Source organism: Notothenia rossii (assembly GCF_949606895.1).
Source record: "Notothenia rossii genome assembly, chromosome: 5".
Classification (NCBI taxonomy): Eukaryota; Metazoa; Chordata; class Actinopteri; order Perciformes; family Nototheniidae; genus Notothenia; species Notothenia rossii.
In genome coordinates this window covers 91,563,652-91,582,919 of record NC_136903.1, presented here as the reverse complement: position 1 = coordinate 91,582,919, position 19,268 = coordinate 91,563,652, and the positions used below count along the sequence as shown (strand labels likewise).

Sequence of the window (19,268 nt, the reverse complement as noted above, 5' to 3'; positions counted from 1 at the left end):
CATTTAAAGGCACAGTTTCTGAATATGGAGGTTTTCTCTTTGAATTTAGCGATTTCATACCTTTATCAGTCAAAAAGCACCGACGCCAACTCTACAATCAAGAAAGACCACTCCCTGTTTCCAATGTGTCCCCTTTAATAAGGTAATCTAGTGAGGGATCTGGAGCAGGGCCACGTCTCAAACACACCTCTATCTATCACCTGGCAGGCACACTTACACCTGGTCTGACTGCTCTGTCCTGTTTGGCTTACTGTGTGAAAAGCTCTCATTAAAACGACTTGTGTTAAAGTGCCCTAAAAACAGAACGTCAACAATACACGCCTCAAAGTATAGCTTTATATACATTTTATATAGAACAATGTTACGAACTCAGACACTTAGGATGTAGGACCCAATTGCACGACCCGGGAGACAGAGGTAAAGTATTGGTAAGATACTTTATTTTTACAAAATACAGCAAGATGAACAAAAAATGGTCACTATTGAATCTCAAGTTGAGATGACAAAAATTGAGAACAAAATGAAAGTATAGTGAGGAACAACACTTTTCAAGAGCACAGAGAGCATAGACCTAACCATAGCAAGAGACAAGACGAACTGACCCTGAACACTGGGAGACAGGGGAGGTTAAACACAGGATAACAAGACACAGGTGGGAACAATCAGGGGCGGGGCTGACGCTGATGATGAGCACAGGAGACACACAAGGGGTACAGGTGAACACAATCAGATAATCAGACACACCAGAGAAACTAACGACAGGGAGAACAGAACAGCAAAAACCCATTACCAGACACACCAAACTAAAACCGTGACATGACATAAGAATCGTGACAAACAATAGATATTTAGTTTAGTACATGCTTCTCCTGTTTGGTGAATGTCCCCTTGTTGCTGACAGAATCTCCTGTTCTTCATTACATCAGATAGGAAAGTGTACATGGATCTGGGTTTATGCCGGAGATGCTTTAAGGCCTGGCACCCAAGTCTGTTAATGCTTACATAAAACTAACATTTAAAAGATCATTTCAAATACAAAAAAATAATGTTTATCTTTGACGCTCGGCCCCAGCAGGGGGTCAACTTTAGCTGTTGCAACACATTGTCAGAAACCCCATATTTTCTTTATAAATTCAACTTTCAATTAAAAAAAAATATATAAAAATGTCATGTGATTAAACATTGATTTTAATGATTGGAAGATTTATACAAAATCATTTAAAATAAAGATTGTTCGATCTGAACGATGAAATGCTTTTTCTAGTTCTGTATCCCAAAAGTTGAACTCATGAACAGCAACTTAAAATCACACAGTATTAATAAAAAAGAAAAGGTTAAACTAGTCAAACATAAGGATCTGAAAATGAGTCAAATCTTTTAACGTGTAAAGATCTTTGAAAAATAAAAATCAGATCAAACTAAAGGACAGCCAAATTAATCTATAATTAAAAAAGATAAGAGACAAATATTTGTTAAGAATAATGAGACGGAGGACAGGAGGTGCTTCAGAGGTCAGTGAATGATGCCTTTAAGAGATAAACATCATAGATATAATGATCCTGTGTATCTCTACCTGCTCTGATCCACTGTCACACACACCTTCAGTGGTAATATCTTCACTTCATCCAGAGTCATAAAGTATGGAAACATCTTCTCAGTGAAAGTGTGTGTGAAGGTGTGTATGTGTGTGTTAGTGTCAGGATCAGAGAACGACAACTCTCCTCTGTTCCAGTCCAGATTCACTCTGACCCTCTGGAGCCTCTTCTTCAGGCTGAGAAGAGTGAGTGGATCTGATGATGACTCTGCTAAGTATGTACCTTTATAGAAACCTATTCTCCATGATCCAGACAGTATGAATCCCTTCCTCCGGACAGACTCTGCTAACACACCAAGTGACCACCATGTACTGTCTGTAACCTGGACATCCCAGCTGTGAGTCCCTGAGTCAAAGCCCTCAGAGCCCAGGACAGAGAGGTGTTTATCAATCCTCTCTGGATTATCAGGAAGTTTCTGTCTCTCTCCTCGTCTCACTCTGGTCAGATCTTCAGACAGGATGAGGTCTGGAGGAGCAGTGTTTGGGTCCAGGATGAGAGGAGAGTAGGACACCATGTCCTTCATCTTGCTCCAGATGTTGAAGCTGAGGTTGCCCAGGTGTTTGGCCTGGTCTATCAGAGCTCCTGAGGGCAGCTGTGGAGCCTCCAGCAGGGGGCGCTGCAGCCTCTCCACTGCAGCCTTGTAGTTGTGCAGGAAGGAGACGTCTTCAGCTCTCAGCTCCTCCTCTGTGGCTCTGACTGTGAGTGAAAGAGCTGCTATCTCTCTGCTCACAGCCTCCATCTTCTCCTCCATCATCCTCCTCTTCTGCTCCTCTTCCTCCCTCAGTGCAGCCATCCTGGCCTCCTCTTCCTCTTCTAGAAACTGGTGAAGCTTCTTGAACTGCTCCTTAATCTGCGTCTCTGTGTGTTGAGCCTGGACCTTCATGGGTCCTGCTGTTTGATCAAACTTCACTTTAACTTCTTCAAAGAGCTTCAGTTTCTCCTGAAAGGGCTGCAGAGCTTTCTGGAGCTCCTCTCTGAGATCCTGAGCAGCTTCATCCATGGGTCTGAATCTGTGGTTGGTGTGTGTTCTTGAGTCTCTGCAGATGAGACACACTGGCTGCTGATGGTCCAGACAGAAGAGTCTGAGTCTCTCAGAGTGTAGACTGCAGAGAGCCTCTGGAGGTCTCTGACCTCTCTCCAGTAAGAAGGCCTCACTCAGGTTCTTTAAAGCCAGGTTACAGGGAGGTTCTATCTCTGAATGTTTTGTCTTACAGACTGGACACTCTCGTGATGGTTTCTGTCTCCACCAGGTCTTCAGACAGGCTTTACAGAAGCTGTGGCTACAGGACAGAAGAACAGGATCTCTAAAGACGTCCTTACAGACCGGACAGCAGAGATCTTCCTCTAACCTGGAAGCCATGTTGTCTCTGAGTGAAGCTGAAACACAGCAGACAGGAAGTTCAGTCAGTCATGGCTCCCCTCCCCCTCCTCTACTGACTTCACTGAAATTCTCTCTGAGTGTTTGGAGACTCACCTTCAGGGGGTGGAGGGTCCTCAGGTTGAAGCAGCAGGGCTGTAGTTTCCTCTTTTCTCTCCTGTAGCTGAACTCAGAGGAAGTTGTTAGTTTGGTCTGAAGGTGAATCTGATCGTCTGTTTTTCAGTCCGTCTGTCTCTCTGCAGTGAGGAAGAGGAACAAACTGTTTCCTGGTTTCACTTCTCAGTGAGTCAGTGAGGGAGGAGCTCTGTCACGCCTACTCTGCTGAACTCTGTTTCCTCTTTTGTAACACAGGAAGTGTCTCAGTGCAAAGGGCTGACTCATTGCTGGAATAAAGGTTGTAGTGGAGGAGTTGATATCGTTTAATAAATTATAAGAGTGTAAAGGTATTTCAAAAGTCCATATCTCTAATAGCCTACCATACTGAATCATGAACTGGTTATGTATTGGTCGGGGTTTGGCTTTTTTTCCCAGATACAGGAGTTCTGCACTTAAGAACCACTTTGGACCGAAAGTCCTTCTCCATGGCTTGTCCGAACTCTTCCCACACCGGCTGCTTTGAACTCTTTCAAATTGTACATCGAAATGAAATCAATACCCTTTAGTTTGTTCTAGTATGTATTTATTTTCATTCAAAAATATACAATAAACAAACATGTAGTTCACTCAGTATTCATCAGTGTGACAGAAAGCGCTGTATATTTCTGTCCACCAGTGAAAGGGCGGTGGTGCGTTCAGAGTCTTCATAAAACATAGTTAGGTTAGAAACAAAAAAGAGACAGAGAAACATTTAAAATACAGAACGAGGATGGGGAAATACATTTTATAGATAATTATATTCCATTAGTAAATAAATGTTGATGCTTTGATCAACTACACAGCCATTGAATATAAGCTTAAAAAATAAAACATTTGATGTATTTAATGTGACTTCTGGTAGAAACCTCCCTCTCCTCCGGTCTCCTGAGTGAATACCAACCCACTCTCTTCAGTCTGCGTACAAATGACACGACTTTACACATTGGAAGTGCGTGCAATAGATACGCAGAAGTTCGATTTTGCGTGCATATGATAAGCTAAGTTTAGTTAGTTTATTTATTTATTTCGAGCGTGTAAAACCAAAGAAAATACAAATGAAACAAAAGATGATACAGACATGATACAGTACTATACAAATGAATGCAATAACAAAACGAAATATTTAATTAATAATTGAATAATCTGTAGTATCATCATATCAACACCTCTCAGCACCAGCCATCGTAGACACCCTTTTTCAGGCCGGGTGGGTCATAAAGCTGAGGTCATGAGATCCAACTACCGAGTGGACAGCTTGAACAAGATTTTAAAAGCTAAGTCCCCAGAGTCTAATGTGGGAGGAGCAGGCAGGGGTACGAAGAGGAGGATAGATGCTTTAGGTAAGAACAAAGTATATTTACTTTTGCCATCTCCTCTATATTCACAAAACACAGCCAATCATATGTGACATGGCACAGTTCATTTCACTCCAATAGAAACTGATATAAAAGAGACCATTAGTCTTCTCATTGTGCTTATTGCTGTGGATAGGTGTTAACTATTGTTCTTGTATTGTATCATATCAAAAGTTGTTTTCATCCAAGGCACCACCGCCAGGTGAATGTTGGAAGCTTGGAGATGAATGGAGCTGCAAAGAGGCAAAGAGGCAAAGAGGCAAAGAGGCAAAGAGGCAAAGAGGTGCTAAGTAAAACAACGTTTTGAATCCATTGCATGTGATTGATGTAGTTATAAAAAGTATATCATAAGCTGTCATTACAGTCTAAATATCTAACAGCAAAAGGAGGAGAGTCTGAGGAGGAGAGGAGATGAGGAGAACAGAGGAGAGGAGACAGCAAAAGGAGGAGAGTCTGAGGAGAGGAGAACAGGAGAGGAGAGGAGAGGAGACAGCAAAAGGAGGAGAGTCTGAGGAGAAGATGAGGAGAGGAGAACAGAGGGAACAGGGAAAGCAGAGTAAAGAGCAGAGTTGAAAGAGAAGTTGAAAGCAGAGCAAACAGTAGCAGGAGAAGTAGAGCAAATGTCAAAGTAACTTTGAAAAGTATCAGCAAGAAGATCAGAGTTGCATAATGTTATTTTGTTTTATTCGTTACTGTTATATTAATGTTGTATGTTCATTTTTGTACATAGGATAATAAAGATGATCTTAACCTTGAACTCGATTCATGACCTCATTTCATTATTAAAACCTTAATATCAAATTACAGACTGGATTCAAATTAGGATCTCCAAATGTGTTAATGTAATGTTTGTGATAAACTGAAGGATAAAGTGTTCCTTTATGTGTTGAGAAAATTCCCCTCCCTCTTAAGCCAAGTAAGGTGTTTAAAAAGCCTCTTGGACCAGCTGGAAAATACATCATCACAAAGCTGAAAACAGCTGTTTCACTTTACTTTTGAAAGATACGACAGAGACAAAGCTACACATATATGATGATATTATAGAATATGATGCATTGCTGCAGATTAAACGACCCAACGGGATATAAAAGAGGTAAACACATCTACAGCAGTAACATGCAACATACATGTTATTGCACCAGGAGCTATCTTGGGACTTTTACTGCAACAACGTTGACTTGCCTGTGAATACAAAATAAACCATAGTGTTGCTGATCTACAGTGTTGTCATTCTTCTTTCAACAGCAAGACCGCTAACAAGTATTTACATATTTAATATAGTTTAGTTTCTCGCCATCCCAAACGTAAACATTCAGCCACGTGACTGCGCTTCCGAGCCGCTCCGATTACAACCGAGCCGCTCCGATTACAACGAGAGTTAGAACGAGAACGTGACGTCATATTTACATTAGACGGATCCTTTCTAGCCATAACCCCCTTTCAGCGCCCTGGCCTGTGTGTCTGTGAGTTGTTTGGGCTCGTATCCAGGGTGACGCTACAGTTGTTGTCTGCAGGTGTAGACTCCTGTGCTAGTGGATCGCCGGAGCTGTAGATTAACATTTACATGCTTATTGTAGTTGTAAGGGCAATGCCTGTGGCACCATGGAGTATATGTGTGGGCTGGACCTGTATTTTACAGGAAAGGAGTGATCAGAGGGTCGAGTTGTCGATTCTTGTTCAGTTTTCATCTTCCTCACCCTCTCAGACTTTGAGTTGCGCGCGCTGCTAAAGAGACGCGCTACCATGGAAACCAAACAAGGGTGTAGCTGTATTAAAGTCCGAGTGGAAACAGTCGTCAGTAAATCAGATTTTGTCAGAAATCGGGAGAAATGCGGGAGGCTCCCGCGAAAATCGGGAGGGTTGGCAAGTATAACACACACACACACACACACACACACACACACACACACACACACACACACACACACACACACACACACACACACACACACACACACACACACACACACACACACACACACACACACACAATGTTCGTATTTAGTTTAATGATTTTAAATGTGAATTAAATCATTTGAGTCTTCCCAAAACACCAGTGTTCCGCAGTCCCCCCCCCCCCCCCCCCCGCCTCTAACATCACCAGAAGTCATAATTGAAGGGGTCATTTCTCAAAAAATCATTCCGGGGGACGATCCCCCGGACCGCCCTAGTATGGTTTTGTCACCATTTCCACAGCCCCACCAAAAATATTTTCACTGATCTTAATATATGTTAACATACAATATAAATGTATACTTTAGCCTTGAATAATTTATATAATCATTCATATAATATATACAGGCCAGTTAGGAGAATGGTCTCTAAATATTTATATATTGTGGTGACCACCTATTTAACCACTGGGACACAATTCAAACTAGGAACTACAGTTGCGGTTATTGTTCCCACACGGACATGTTATGGGTTACCTATATATAGTGTGTGCCCTCTTGGCTCTCTCTCTTGTCGACCCGGGCTGCGACCCGACAACATGTCCCTTGCAGCTTGTTAATAAATTACTATTTCTGCACCTTCCTTGCACCGCCTCTAACTCCATATCCTCGGCACTACACTGGTGACCCCGATACGTCTTGGGAAGTTTCCTGGACGGAGCCGAACACGGCAAAAGGAACCCCTTTTCCTTTCTCGAAATGCCGGGGTTTGATTGGAGACGTCCATGGCTGCCACCGGCACTGAGGCTCGTGCGCGCTCCGCAGAAGGCTGGGGACGTTGCTCGCCGTTCCCGCATCGGCTTTCTATACAACAGGGGGACGATGCACGACCTGCTGGGTCGACCAGCAACCCCATTGCTACCTCGTGGGTTTGTTCTTCGGGGCGTGCGACTGCACATCCCGGCTGCTAACCACGTGGGGCTAACGACGGCTAGCAGCTACCCAAGGCTGCTAGCTAGCGGCTAACGGCTAGTGCTAACGGCTAGTGCTAACGGCTAGTGCTAACGGCTATCGGCCCTTCTGAGTTTTCTGGTGCCGGAGAGGAGGTTCGACCAGCCGGTTGACCTCATGTGGACATTCTCACCTTTTTCACCACATCGACGGTGGTTCCAGACGCCACTCAGGTTTTCATCGATGCCTGGGTGGTGCACTCCTGGACCCCGTCTCGCCTTAACAGTTCCGGACGTCGCCCATGCTCCATCGACCCATGGGTGGCACGCTCCGGGACCCTGTCTGACCTGTCCTGCTTCCCGGGGATTTCATGCCCGCCGCCGCGGCACGTCTGCCTGCGGCCGGGTTCCTCTCCTGCTTCCCGGGGACGCCTCAGCGCCTGCTGAGGACTTCATGCCCGCCGCCGCGGCACGTCTGCCTGCGGCCGGGTTGCTCTCCTGCTTCCCGGGGACGCCTCGGCGCCTGCTGAGGACTTCATGCCCGTTGCCGCGGCACGTCTGCCTGCGGCCGGGTTGCTCTCCTGCTTTCCGGGGACGCCTCAGCTCCTGCTGCGGCCCGCCCCCGGTGGGGGTGCCCTCGTTAGGACCCCTACCCGCTCCTGCGGCCCCCTTTCGTGGCCCGTTTCATGGCCCGGTCCTCACCTGCGACCACACCCTCGTAGGCCCCTATGGTGCTTCCTCCACGGGCGCGAGGATTTATTTTGCCCTGTTTGAATTCTGGGGGGGCTTGTGTGGTGACCACCTATTTAACCACTGGGACACAATTCAAACTAGGAACTACAGTTGCGGTTATTGTTCCCACACGGACATGTTATGGGTTACCTATATATAGTGTGTGCCCTCTTGGCTCTCTCTCTTGTCGACCCGGGCTGCGACCCGACAACATGTCCCTTGCAGCTTGTTAATAAATTACTATTTCTGCACCTTCCTTGCACCGCCTCTGACTCCATATCCTCGGCACTACAATATATACATATGTACACAAATTCATACAAACATTCATAAATAGAATACAAAAGAAGAATATAAACAGTTATGGTTTAGCAGTGTCCTCCCTGTACCTTTATACCTCTTTTTGAATAGTTTGATGTTTGGACATCCCTTTAGCTCCTCACTCACATTGTTCCAGATCTTCACCCCACACACAGAAACACAAACACTCCTCTTTGTAGTGCGCACCCTAACATTAGTGAATATAAATGAACCACGTAAATAATAATTCCCTTGTCTTTCATTGAACAATATCTGAATATTCCAGGTCATTGAACGTTTTTTGCCTTAAACATGATTTGTGCGATTTGGAATTCAACAAGATCTGACAGTTTTAATAATTTTAGCTCTAAGAATCATGGGTTTGTGTGATCCCTGTAGCCGACATATCTATGGCGATACACACCACAAACCCACTGAACTGATTACCCAAGATCCTCAGCTAGAAGCTCGGGGATTTGGATGGTTTAGCCGCAATGCACGTTGGGAAATGGTGTTTATGTGATGTGAAATCCCAGAAACATTTAAAAAATAAATAAACAATACTTTATTCCGAGTGTGCTTGCTTTTCTCTTTGAAAGTCATCACATAACGGCATTGTAATACACGGTTCGGCTGCATTACATATTACACATCTGCCGTAGTTCTCTATTTATAGAGCCCTGATGAGAAGACTTCTGGACAAACTTGAAGAACTGCCGCCAAAACTGAATATGTGACGTGGATCATAAATATATCAGCAATTAAACAACATCTTCCATTTCTCTTCACGCAATACGTCTCCTTGCAGTATCAATAGTAATTCGGCTGACTTTTATATTTGATCCAATTGGTAGATAGATTATATTTACACCATAACGGTGCACAGCTGATAGAAAGGGACTTGTAGTTTTTAAAGATATTACTGATTTTCTTTGAATATAAGAATGTAAATACTGAGTTGAGAGAATAGTCAGGGGGTTTGGGTGATGGGAGACACATCTATGGAATCACAATTTCAATAGCTTACCATTAAATGACGGATATACCTTTCTGTCTGTGATGTTTTACAAATCAGATATTAATGTGTAGAAGTAAAACATTAGAAATAGTATAGCAATATCCTGGAAAATTATGTGAAAACATGAATAAAACTACACATCTTGAGAAGTTATACATACATAAGTGTCCTACACTAATAATACAAAGTTATCATTAGTATGCTGTGTGTACCTTGTGTGCACCGCCTAGTGGTTAAAGCACGTTATTGAATTACTTTTGTTGAATAATGTAATTTTTGTTGAATAATGTTATTTTTGTTGAATAATGTTATTTGATGAAAAAAATATTACATGCTTTCATAGGGGGAAAGTAGAAGGTCAATGATAGAAATATAAAATATAAAAAATCAAGAAGATACTGTAAGTGATCTCTACAATAAAACAGTTTAGTGCAGGATGTACAAAGATATTAATATGAGGATGAGCAAAACAGACAAACTAATTAACCTTTATTTAAACATTAAAGAATACTTTAGATTAAGGTCTTCTTTCAAATAAGAAAAAAGCTTTGGGGGTATCTACAGATAAATATTAAGCCTGACAAAGTACTTAACGTCTAATAATTGCATTAAACTTTGTCACAGACTTCAGCAGAGCTTCAAACAAAGATGTCAACCCACGTTGAGTTGTCCAGTGTAACAACAAAACACGCAGTACCAGCACATGAACAAACATTAGTTCCTAGGCACAAGAAACACATACGCATATCGGTTTAACATGTAAAACAAACTGTATTAAATCATGCCATATTCAACGATTATAAGATAACATGAAATCAAGTATTTATTTATCTAATTGAACTATGACATTAATTGCGTTATTCCTTTTAATTAAGGCAACTTCGTTACTTCATTTACATCTTCTAATGCGCTGTTGAGGAACCTGTGTGAAGTTTTTCATTCATTGCATAACTACACTGTAGTTGTGTGTATGATATGTCAATAAACCTTTGAAAACCTTAGGAAATCTTGAAAGGGATGTGCAAAATAGTCATTATACAGTTTTTAATTAACTATTAGTAGAGAATAACGAGTAATGAATATACTTTATGAAGATCTGCAGATAAATGTTTAGTCTTCTCAAACACCAACTATCAAATATCTCTCCTGATTGTTGGCACTTGAAAATCACCTTCCCTGAATTTTACTCAGGTGTAACTAAAGTCTGCTTTAAGGGTTGTTTATATTTCACATCATTAATCAGAATCTGCAAAGTAACTCAAATAAATGTAGTGGAGTAAAAATACCAGGTTAACCTCTGAATCGTAGTAGAATTACAAAGTAACAATGAGCTGTCATGTGGGTATATATTAAAGCTGCACATTATGGATACAAGCGATTTTCACCCATCGCCTAAACCTCCAGGGCTGTACACAGTTTAATACGGACTTCTAACTGTGGGAAAAAAGAAAACGTCTTTTAAAACTACAATTCCCAGTAGAGACGTGCCATAGAGAACATGTTGCGAAACACAATAGCCAGCATGTGTAGTTCTGGGGGGGCGTTGGAGTCCAGTTTTGAATAGTCTGCCGTGGTTTCGTTCCATTTCAAAGAGCTGTTTGACGCTCGGCGTAACCTTGGCGCACTGCCACTCCAACATCCCATCCCAGAGCTTGAAGATTGATCACGGGGTTTGTCAACGGGACTGTAGTCCCAAACGATAGCTGGGGATTATGGGTAGTGTAGTGTCTTCGGCCATCCTAAACTCTGAAATGTTTTTCGGATTTCATATCGCATTAACACCATATCCCAACGTGCATTGTGGTTAAAACATCCAATCACCGAGCTTCAAGCTGAGGATCTTGGGTAATCAGCTCAGTGGGTGTGTGGTGTGTATCGCAATGATGCTTGAAATGTCCCGTATAGGCTTACGTCTGTTTCCGGTGACTTTATTTATGGCTAAAAAGCCCAAGATTATAGAATCAAACCAATAAATAAAAACAAGGATAATTGTATGTTATTGGTGAATAAATAACAGTGTGTTATTTAGAACAGAATAACAAATTAGAAGGAAAAAGATTTAAAAAAATACAGGTTTCAGTATCCTGAGGCTCTGAGCCCAGTTTATTTTCCTCACAGACGGCAAAAAAAAGTCAGACATTATACGATTTAAAATAAAAACAATAATCGTGGCTTGGTATTGAGTAAGAACATGTTTTTATGAACCACACAGCTTCAGGTCTACCAAGGCCCGACCGGACAAAAATAAGTGGTGCAGGCACGAAATGTGGCGTATCATATTCAGGCAAAATCGGACTTCTGTGTAAAGTCGTGTCATTTGTATACGCAGACTGAAGAGAGTGGGTTGGTGAATACAGATCATTAGTTATTTAACCAGATACAGATAAAGACATCTCTGTACATCTTCGTGAACTTCAGCAATGGCTTAGTTTGTTTTTCGGTGGCTCCATGAATGTGTAATGCTTTCACTAAGCAGCTGTTCCAGGACCACTTTAGTACCAGTTGGTGCACGAGATCATGAAACACATGTTGTCCACCTTCCTGTCTCCCATCTGGCACTGGGGCAGCTCTCCTGGGGTGTCTGTGGGATTACAACACATTTAATGAATCATTATCTTTATTTCATAATGTGTGCAATGATATTTATTCTTGCCATGTTTTAGGATCTTAAACAGTTGAAGATGACTCAAACAAAACAGCTGAGTCACTTTGGGGGAAAGGGGTGGTAAGTAGTTCTGTAATTATACATCAGAGTCTTAATGTACAGGTACTAAGACAACGAAATGCAGTTAGCATCCAACCAGACACACACAACAAGCAGAGTATAAAGCATAATATAAATATATACATGCGGTGGATGTCCACAAACTGATGTATTAACACTGTGAACCCTCTAAGGTGGTTTCAACAGCAGCATACACACTGAATACACTATAGATCAGGTATAGAAATATACAATATAATACAGACACTATCGACAGAATGAATATGAAAATACGATACTACCCTACTTCGATAAAAGTACAATTGGAGTTAGGGCCGGCCCTTGGCATAGGCAGTATAGGCGAATACTAAGGGCGCATCAATCAATGGGGGGCGCCGAAAATTAAAAAAAGTTAGATTTTTTTTTTTTTTTTAATTGTATTTCATAACAACACAATTTCCCGATTTTGGATCAACAAAGTGCATCTTATTATCTTATACTAACAGAACTACGCCTATATCGCGTACAGCGTCCATAAACTATGGCGCACCCCCCCCCCCCAAAATTGAGTTGAACTGCCCCAGCCCCAGTAAAAACCAGAGGTTAATGTGAAATAGTTTTGTTTTTTTTAATAATGGTTTTAGTGTGCAATTATAGGTTTTAATTTTGTATTTGTGTTAATTTAAAATAAATCAAACTCCCAAAAAACGTATACAGCTTCTATTAACATCGGAATTGACTGTGTAAGCGGCCGAGGGGGGAGAGCTTTAGAGAGCTCTCTCCTGAAAGACTGAGAGGCTCTGATAACCTCAGCTCAGTGAGGTAAAGGCACACCTTGATATTTCATTGCATTTAGCTGAGGCTTTTATCCAGAGAGACTTACAATAAGTGCGTTCGACCAACAAAGTACAACCTTGAAGAAAACCGAATCATATCAGTACATCAGGTTTCATAGAGCCAGACATTTCAAGAGCTACTCAACTGGCTTTAGATCAGCCAGCCCTTTATTAGTATATAAGTGCTTTGTTAGTAATTCTATCGCTCGAAGTGGAGTCCAAAGAGATGAGTTCTCAGTCTGAAGAAGATGTGTAAGCTTTCTGCTGTCCTGATTTCAATGGGGAGCTCATTCCACCATTTTGGAGCCAGGATAGCAAACCCACGTGTTTCTGCTGATGGGAACTTGGGTCCCCGTCGCAGTGCGGGTGCAGCGAGCTGTTTGGCTGATGCAGAGCGGAGTGCACGTGCTGGGGTGTACGGTTTAACCATGTCCTGGATGTAGGAAGGGCCAGATCCATTCACAGCATGGTATGCAAGTACCAGTGTCTTGAAGTGGATTCTAGCAGTTACTGGAAGCCAGTGAAGGGAGCGGAGGAGCGGCGTGGTGTGGGAACATTTAGGAAGGTTGAAGACCAGACGAGCCGCTGCATTCTGGATGAGCTGTAGAGGTCGGAGGGCACATGCAGGTAGACCAGCCAGGAGGGAGTTGCAGTAGTCTAGGCGTGAGATGAGGAGAGCCTGGACCAGAACCTGCGTCTCTTTCTGGGTCAGCTGGGGACGTATCCTCCTGATGTTGTTATAATGATATGATCATTATAGTTATACAAAAAAAAAGTATATATAGTATTTTATAATATGACAGTAAAAAAAGTTGTTATTAATAAACAAGAATACAGTTTGAAAGGGGAGTGATTTGTAAAATATCCATAAAGAAAAAAGAAAATCTGCTTCCAGTTCTGTTTCATATGGGTGTTGAGAGAGGTATCCATAGATCTCCTAATGTTGCTCTCAAAGTGCACCAGGTTGATGCTTTTAACTTCAATATTAAAAAGCATGCCCCCGGACCCCCCAAGAGGAGGTGAGGACCCCCCACCACTTAAATCATGTTCAAATGGATAGGAAACTAAATACAGTTGCACACATCTTGTATCCATATCTTTCTGTTTTGGTGGTCATGCCACAGCTGTGCACGTGCATGCATGCGCGAGTCATAGTGAGTGTCTGCAATTTGGGGGGGGGGGGGCGCCAGCTAAAATCTTGCCTCTAGAGGGCAGCAAATGGGTCAGGGCCGACCCTGATTGGAGTGTATTAACCTCATGCGGACAGTTTATAATAACTCTCACTGCCAGGAGGGTAGACAAAGGTCCACTTTGTTGACATTTATAAAAACAAGTTCCCCAGAGAACCACTCAGTTAACCTGTCAGTGCTGGTTAGCTAGCATTAGCTACCAAGCTAACAAGCTAGCTAGATACCGTTAGCTACCAATCTTACAAGAAGCAAACATTAAGCAAATTGGTGACTGTGACAACCCTGTGGTTGTCCAACATGTGGTGCAACCTGTGTGTTTCCTTGTAACCAGCAGTGATGAGACCCACCTGTGGCACCTGGTTCCAGTAAGAGGGCTACAGAACAGGCTCTCGCTCTCTCTCGGCTGCCCTGCTCGGTGCACCAGGTCACCTCTGTGTGTTTTAGTGTTGGTTGTAACTACTGCGTTGGGATAAATAAATTATTGTTTTGGGCAACTCCTGTGTGGAACTGTTGTCCTTTTGTTACAAGCAGAGCCAGCTTGTAACAGTGACTTTAAATTACACTTATTATTTAACACCCTATGGTTAAACTTGCCGTATGGACCTGTGTCTACCCTCCCGGCAGTTAGAGTTAATATTAACGATACATTATATATTTTAATAAGATCTTGGTTGCCATGTGTTTTGTCTCACACAGCCAGCTGCTCCTCACAGTTCAAACATCAGCGTCAATTCCTAAATATGAGTTTTGTAGATAAAGTAATCACATATTAGGAATGTAAATGCTTACGTTCTATTCTAAAAGAGTGTTAATACCTAATGACAGTTTATTTAAACGCTTAAAACGGTCTACTTGGCAAGTAGGTTGGTCAAGAGTGACGCAAAGGAATAGCACTAAAACAGAAGTTGGAACAGAAAACAAGGCAACGTGGAAGCGCCTCCGGTACCTCCAGCAGCAGATCCTGAGCTCTGGGTGTGGGCAGATGGTTTCTGTTTGTCAGCCTCCTCAGCCTTCTCCTCATGGCTCTGCTCACCTCCCATCGTCACCCTCACACCTGAGCCAAAATACACAGATATAGCTTTTTTATAGTTTAGACAGGAAGTTATTTTAATAATACAGTTAGCTGTAGCTTTGTTCTGAAGTTCTCCCTGTTGCATTTTCTAATTGGTACACTGAATTTATACAGTCATTATGAAAGGTACAGTACAGGAACTAAAATCCCTAAATGTGACCGTGCTGTAGTTCGCCTCCTTCGCCTCCTAGTTAGCCTCCTTTAGCTTACCGGTGGTGACGTGAAGTCATGTGACCGTGCTGTAGTTCCTTTATAGCCCAACATTAGCCTCCTTTAGCTTACCGGTGGTGACGTGAAGTCATGTGACCGTGCTGTAGTTCCTTTATAGCTCAACATTAGCCTCCTTTAGCTTAGCGGTGGTGACGTGAAGTCATGTGACCGTACTGTAGTTCCTTTATAGCCCAACATTAGCCTCCTTTAGCTTAGCGGTGGTGACGTGAAGTCATGTGACCGTGCTGCAGTTCCTTTATAGCTCAACATTAGCCTCCTTTAGCTTAGCGGTGGTGACGTGAAGTCATGTGACCGTGCTGTTGTTCCTTTATAGCCCAACATTAGCTTCCTTTAGCTTAGCGGTGGTGACGTGAAGTCATGTGACCGTGCTGCAGTTCCTTTATAGCCCAACATTAGCTTCCTTTAGCTTAGCGGTGGTGACGTGAAGTCATGTGACCGTGCTGTAGTTCCTTTATAGCCCAACATTAGCTTCCTTTAGCTTAGCGGTGGTGACGTGAAGTCATGTGACCGTGCTGTAGTTCCTTTATAGCCCAACATTAGCCTCCTTTAGCTTAGCGGTGGTGACGTGAAGTCATGTGACCGTGCTGTAGTTCCTTCATAGCCCAACATTAGCCGCCTTTAGCTTAGCGGTGGTGGCGTTGAGTCATGTGACCGTGCTGTAGTTCCTTTATAGCCCAACATTAGCCGCCTTTAGCTTAGCGGTGGTGGCGTTGAGTCATGTGTTTATACATTACAAATTAATTCATCATCTAAACCCTTATTTTGTACAAGATACATGAGCAACATGCTGGGCTGCAAACAGGAACAAAATGCCGCTGAATCTTTTCACACTCCTAGCTGATTTTATTCAGCATTGACAAATGCAGATTGAAACCAGTGTGTCAATAGAGAAATAGAGTAAAGGTTGGCAGTGAAATAAGGTGTGCAGCTTTTAAAAAAGAGAGGTTAATTGCCTCACAGGTGTGTTACGGCTCTGGGCTTCTGACACAACAGCGGAGCAATAACTTGGGATCATTTTCACATAAAAGTTGATCATGGATCCGACCTTTACTCGACCTAAATATAACTCGTGAGGGGGAGCGTCTGCTGGACGGCATTAAAATGTAACCACAACTGAGCGACGCAGTCAGCCAGTAAAGAAAAACTGAGAATGATTAGAGACATGGAGCACAACTGATATTCCTCTTATACGCGTTTTATTGAGTGCATTTGATCTATTTCTTGCATATTTTTATTTCACTTTTTATCTTCATGTTAATATTTTATTCCACTTATTCTGTTTTATATGTGTTTGCACAATTTAATTTAACTTTTATATTTATGTCAATATCTTATTCTATTCATACAAATGTTATTATTTGTATTGCACATTTTTATTTTGAAATGTTTAGTAACCTTTTTTTTGCACATACATTGGTGCATATGGTAATATCTTAAATAATGTATTTAAAGTAAAATGGTGGTATTGTTGCATTTACAGGACTGCTTTACTGTAAGTCTGAAGGTTGCTTTTATGCTGTTTTGTAGTTTGCATGGTAAAGCAGTGTAACAGGTTATTCTGAGCTACTCATGCTTCATTCATGAATCCAGCAGCGTCTCCGTCAGTGATCGTCCTGTGGCCTCACCTCCCCTCAGCTGTCTGCAGACGGGCTAAATATAGATCCCTCTCTATCTCTGAGATGTGGATTTCTGTTTTGCCTCACAACGCTCCCCTTCAGATGCACAGTGTTTTACTTAGCCTACATGTGACTGTATAGGTGGAGAGAAACTGGGTTCATTAAGAAGAATTTAGATTGTTATTTTCCAAACATTTGGAGTGATGCACAACTTACTTTAATGTGTATGTATCTCTCAAAGGATCTGGATAATAATTCTGATTGGCATCGTCGACAAGTCTGTGTGAAGCATGATACTGTGATTTATTGACAAGTCAAAGCATTGTTTCATGTGTAGAAGAGAGAGAGAGAGAGAGAGAGAGAGAGAGAGAGAGAGAGAGAGAGGGAGAGAGAGAGAGAGAGAGAGAGAGAGAAAGCAGAATAAGGACTCTACATATTTACACACTGTTACATATTTACTGGTTTCTATTGAAGTGCATTTCCTACATTACTTCTTATTACTTACATATTCTTATGTTCATATAATACTTCTTATATTTTAGTGTCACAAACCTGGAACAATGTGCATATTATGACTTTAAGTATTTATGTCTATATAATTTCTATTTCATCTTACCTAAGGCTATTCTAGATTAGAGCAACTGTGACGATCCCCATTCCCCCTAAGGGATAAACGTATTATTGCTTTACTAATAAAATACAAATCTTCTGTTAGCTGTATTTAGTACCTATTTGTCGTTTATTTTTAACGTGTTGGCTGCTTTAATGTGTTGCTGCGACAGGAAGCGCTCAAGCTCCTCCTCCAGAGAGATTTATAAAAACCAGAGAGAGGTGTGAGAAGACAAATTGATTTCATCCCACCTAATCGACACCTCAGATCCGCGGAGACCCGTCAGTCTCTCCGGTACCGATCCGTGTTCCCAGGCAGAAACCGGAGCGACGTGAGGAGGAGAATCCAAAGATCCTCCACATCGAGGAGAGGCATCACTCTGAGCTTTAGAGCAAAACAGACAAAGTGGAGCGGTGCAGGAGCAGAGGTGGGAAGTATTGGAGTACAAATACTTTGTTACTGTAATTAAGTTCATGTTTCTGGTATCAGTACTTTACTCCACTACTTATTTTTCTGACCACTTTTTACTTTCTACTTCTTACATGTTGAACCCAAATACCTGTACTTTCTACTTCTTACATGTTGAACTCAAATACCTGTACTTTCTACTTCTTACATTTTGAACTCAAATACCTGTACTTTCTACTTCTTACATGTTGAACCCAAATACCTGAACTTTCTACTTCTTACATGTTGAACTCAAATACTTGTACTTTCTACTTCTTACATGTTGAACCCAAATACCTGAACTTTCTACTTCTTACATGTTGAACTCAAATACCTGTACTTTCTACTTCTTACATGTTGAACTCAAATACCTGTACTTTCTACTTCTTACATGTTGAACTCAAATACCTGTACTTTCTACTTCTCTCATTTTCCAAACAGGCTGGTTCCTTTAGTCTGAATGTGTGTTTGGTGGCGTGATCATTATTCTTTAGAGTCATTGCGTGCCTATTGATTTGAACACGATCCGTGTATCCATCATTTCCTGGTCTTCTCTAAAGAAGAGGGACCAATGGAAACGTTGTCATGTTGCCGTTGGTCACCATGGAAACATTCATTAGCTAACAATGACATTATTGTTCTATTAATATAAAGGGAGGTCAGGTACTCTTTAAAACAGCTGCTAGTTATGGGTACTTTTTACTGAAGTACATTTCAAAGCCTCTTTACTTTCACTTGAGTAAATAAGTTTAGTCAGTACTTCTACTTTCACCAGAGTATTTTAAACACGAGTATCGGTACTTCTACTTGAGTAAAGGATGTATACTTTTATACCAGCTCCGTGCAGGAATGAGTCCTACAACCATGAGTCTGCATTTGACCACTTCTGGATTCCTTCATGTGCAGGTCAATGGTTTCTGAATGGGTATTTGCTCTGTTATTCAAGGCAAGGTTCCTTTATTGCCCAACATTAGTCACCTTTAACTTAGCGGTTGAAATGATAGGTGTTTATGTTGACGTGAAGTCATGTGACCGTGCAGTAGTTCCTTATAGCCCCACATTAGCCAATGGAGAAATCCCATTGGATTTTGATGGAGGGCCTTCTGGGTCGGTCTATATGTCATCCCTGCACCACATATCTATATTGCGCTGTCATGGTTCAGGTACAGGTGTCAAGACATTTGATACTGCACTGGGTAATATAAAT

General features: G+C 41.9%; 1 protein-coding gene and 1 long non-coding RNA gene across 2 annotated transcripts in view; both read right to left on the bottom strand.

Annotated features, from left to right (window-relative positions):
- Positions 1-418: 418 nt before the first annotated feature.
- Positions 419-19,268, bottom strand: part of LOC307041062 (nuclear factor 7, brain-like) — a 102,400-nt gene continuing 83,550 nt past the window's right edge. Inside the window, exons 2-3 of the mRNA XM_079684393.1 lie at positions 3,070-3,209; positions 419-2,972 (exon numbers count right to left, since the gene is read on the bottom strand). Coding sequence (XP_079540519.1) covers positions 1,570-2,955 — 1,386 coding nt within the window. The 5' untranslated portion in view covers positions 2,956-2,972; positions 3,070-3,209 and the 3' untranslated portion in view covers positions 419-1,569. The remainder of the gene's footprint in view (positions 2,973-3,069; positions 3,210-19,268) is intronic.
- LOC307041072 lies at positions 11,430-18,040 on the bottom strand. Its single transcript, XR_013808675.1, has 3 exons — positions 17,866-18,040; positions 15,032-15,139; positions 11,430-11,936 (listed from the first exon to the last, which is right to left on the bottom strand). It is a non-coding gene; the product is annotated as an uncharacterized lncRNA (long non-coding RNA).